The sequence below is a fragment of the Dendroctonus ponderosae genome, unplaced genomic scaffold (assembly GCF_020466585.1).
Source record: "Dendroctonus ponderosae isolate FM_Combo_2020 unplaced genomic scaffold, Dpon_F_20191213v2 Dpon_F_20191213_1, whole genome shotgun sequence".
Taxonomy (NCBI): domain Eukaryota; kingdom Metazoa; phylum Arthropoda; class Insecta; order Coleoptera; family Curculionidae; genus Dendroctonus; species Dendroctonus ponderosae.
The window spans coordinates 1,752,694-1,755,560 of record NW_026017110.1 but is presented as its reverse complement, the minus strand read 5'-3'; the positions used below and the strand labels follow the sequence as shown (position 1 = coordinate 1,755,560).

Genomic DNA, 2,867 nt, shown 5'->3' with positions numbered 1-2,867 from the left:
GAAACTTACGTCTTGGATCATTTGTAAGTTTCATTTTGTCCAAAGTCGGTGCCATTCGGTCATTGTAGATCAGCACGCCGCCAGCTCCGCTCTTAAACGCGTTGTCCACTTTCACGTCAAAGTTGCATTTTCCGCGCTTGATCAGAGCGATCCATGGAGTGCCTGGAACAAAAGTTCTGGAAATTCAACGAGGAAAACTGCATAATGAGTGGGACAGTGTGGGGAAAACAACGACTCTACCTGAATGGGGAAGTTTCCCATCCGATCTGGAGCTGTCGTACGGATAGATGCAGCCGAAATGATCGGCCTGGTCGTGTTTGGATGTGACATGGACCAGCAGGCCGTAGGCAGGACCTGGAAAGGAAATTTTCCGATAGAACAGTTTGCAACGTTGTCTGGTGCCATAAGCAATTTCACACCTGCAGGAAGTCTCAAATAATTCCGATCCATTGCTGTTTACAAATAATAATGCTTGGCTACGTGCACAACATTTTAATTTTCAACGGCCAGCAGGTTGATTCCGACTTGTTTCGCATTACGATGTCTGAAGCCGATGCATATCCGGAATAGGATGCGCATTTTATCCCATCACATGTGCGGGGTTTTCCGCTATTTTGAAATCCGCAAAATCTTTCGCAGATTGTCATGGTTTAATGATCGGTTTGGGTAACATTAATCAAGACGCTCCCATTTATTTGAAGAACAACGCACTTTGCACAATAAATAAACATCAACGCTATGAATGCGAAGTTCTACAACCGTTAATCTTCAGCATTGTCGTGCAAGTAAACGGGTTAATGATTCCTATCCTATCTCACTTACTTGCACAACTTTGGGCCGAACCCCCGTAGCGCGTCGACCCTATTTGAACTGATCGCGGATCAGTCGGTTCTCTCCGATAATGCGGGTGCGAGCGAGAGACACATCGTCATCACCTTGGCAACGGATTGGCCTTGATTCGTTTCGCCGATTTACGAGGGGTGATCCCGAGCTGAATTATTTTTGCGATGGTTTGCTCTTACCAATGTAACTTCCTCCATATCTTCCAACGTCCGTCTTGTCCCATTTCCAGCCATGATCAGTCTTGAAGGTGACGTTCAAATAGGCCGAAATGAACGTGTTGTCTTCCCCATTCAAGTTGAAATTTAACGAGTTCGGCACCCAATCTTCGGGTGTGGCATCTGAAGCAGACGGTTCGACGAAGTAAAGCAGTAGAAGAAGAAAACTCGTTGATCTGCCAAACAGTTTCGCCAGCGATTCCGAACCGAACATTGTTGTGGAGTGACTTTTCCAGTTGATGTAGAACACTGAAAAATGGAGTCAAAATTTAGAAAAACTCTGATTTAGAGTGCGATAATTAATCTATAATCTTTCGGGTTTGTCTACAACCTTCATTTAAAAGATTTGTATGTGAGGTTTTTTTTTCAATGGGAAACTACAAATCTACCAGTTCCAGCCAATCTGTCTTCGAGCGCAACATTCTACTGCAATCTGTTATTTAAAAAATAACGTTTTTCCGGGCTGTGTCTATAAGTTTACCGGCGTATTTCCCATTAATCATCCTGATTGATTAGGGTATTTAATGAGGCCTACACTTTAATGAGATGATAAAAACAGGCTTAATTGGGTTTCCAATCAAACACTTTCCGCATAGACTGGAAATGCTACTTTGCCAATATAAGTCGGTTTTAGGGGAACTGCGAGGTCTGAAAGAGTTTACCAGACGCCGTACAGATTTTCGACTTTGAGAGAATTTGTTTGGCTTTTTCAAGTAACGGAGCCTCTGAAAAAGCAGTCAAGGCCAGATACAAATTATTTTTTTCCTATTTGAGGCTCAAATACTCCTTTGGACCATGCGAAAAAATTAAGTTGTTGCTTGCACTATTTTGGGAGTTTTTCGGCTTGTTTCAATTTGCGGTGCATTTTCACGCAGACCAGCAGTGAAGGAGCGCTTGGAAACTCTGTCAAAGCCCACATTCAAATGAAAGTTTGTGAATTTAAAGTTCAAATACTGCTTTTCACCGTGCTAAAATTTATACTTGCATCAGATTAAGAGTTGGCAATTTTTTAGGATCGCGGTTCAGTTTTACGCAATCTAGCATTTACATACAAGTGAGAAAGTTTCTGAAAAATCGACCCAAGCTCGGATAGAAACGAAATTTTTTCACTTTAAAGTTCAAACACTTCGTTCTGCTGTGTTAAAAAATCAAGATGATGATGGAAGTAATTTCGGAGTTGGGATTTTTTAAAGCTTGTATTTCATTTGCACAGTGTCCGGAAGTTTGCCTACAGTGAATAAGCTTCTAAAAATCAGACCAAGTCGAGATTCAAACGAAAATTTGCCAATTTGAGGCTCAAACATCCTTTTCTACGGTGCTGAAATCTCAAGTTGATATTTGGAAGTTGGCGTTTTTTAAGGATCGCGGTTCAGTTTTACGAAATATGGCAATTTACCTACAAGTGAAGCAGCTTCTGGAAAATCAGCTGAAACCCGATTTGAAAATAAATTTTGTCGCTTTAAAGCTGAAATATTTCATTTTAATCTGCGAAAAAATCAAGTTCATACTTGCTCCAGTTTACGAGTGGGTTTTTTTTTTAGGGTCGCGGTTCAGTTTTACGCATTCTAGCAATTTACCTACAAATGAGGAAGTTTCTGAAAAATCAACCCAAGCTCGGATAGAAACGAAATCTTGTCACTTTAAAGCTCAAACACTTCGTTCTGCTGTGTTAAAAAATCAAGTTAATGCTGGAAGTAATTTCGGAGTTGGAATTTTTTAAAGCTTGTAGTTCATTTGCCCGGTGTCCGGAAGTTTGCCTACAGCGAATAAGCTTCTAAAAATCAGACAAAGTCCAGATTCAAACGAAAA

General features: G+C 40.9%; 3 protein-coding genes across 3 annotated transcripts in view; 2 read left to right on the top strand and 1 right to left on the bottom strand.

The window, feature by feature from the left end:
• LOC109543735 (rho GTPase-activating protein 26) overlaps nucleotides 1–2,867 on the top strand; it is a gene marked incomplete at its 3' end in the record, with an annotated part of 44,470 nt that overhangs the window by 10,338 nt on the left and 31,265 nt on the right.
• The window catches only part of LOC125502516, a 49,518-nt gene that overhangs the window by 44,126 nt on the left and 2,525 nt on the right, over nucleotides 1–2,867 (top strand). The window lies entirely within an intron of this gene.
• LOC125502517 lies at nucleotides 11–1,333 on the bottom strand. Its single transcript, XM_048660888.1, has 3 exons — nucleotides 1,023–1,333; nucleotides 241–354; nucleotides 11–176 (listed from the first exon to the last, which is right to left on the bottom strand). Exons 1-3 carry the CDS (start codon nucleotides 1,270–1,272, stop codon nucleotides 142–144), a joined length of 399 nt encoding a protein of 132 aa, XP_048516845.1. The 5' UTR covers nucleotides 1,273–1,333; the 3' UTR covers nucleotides 11–141.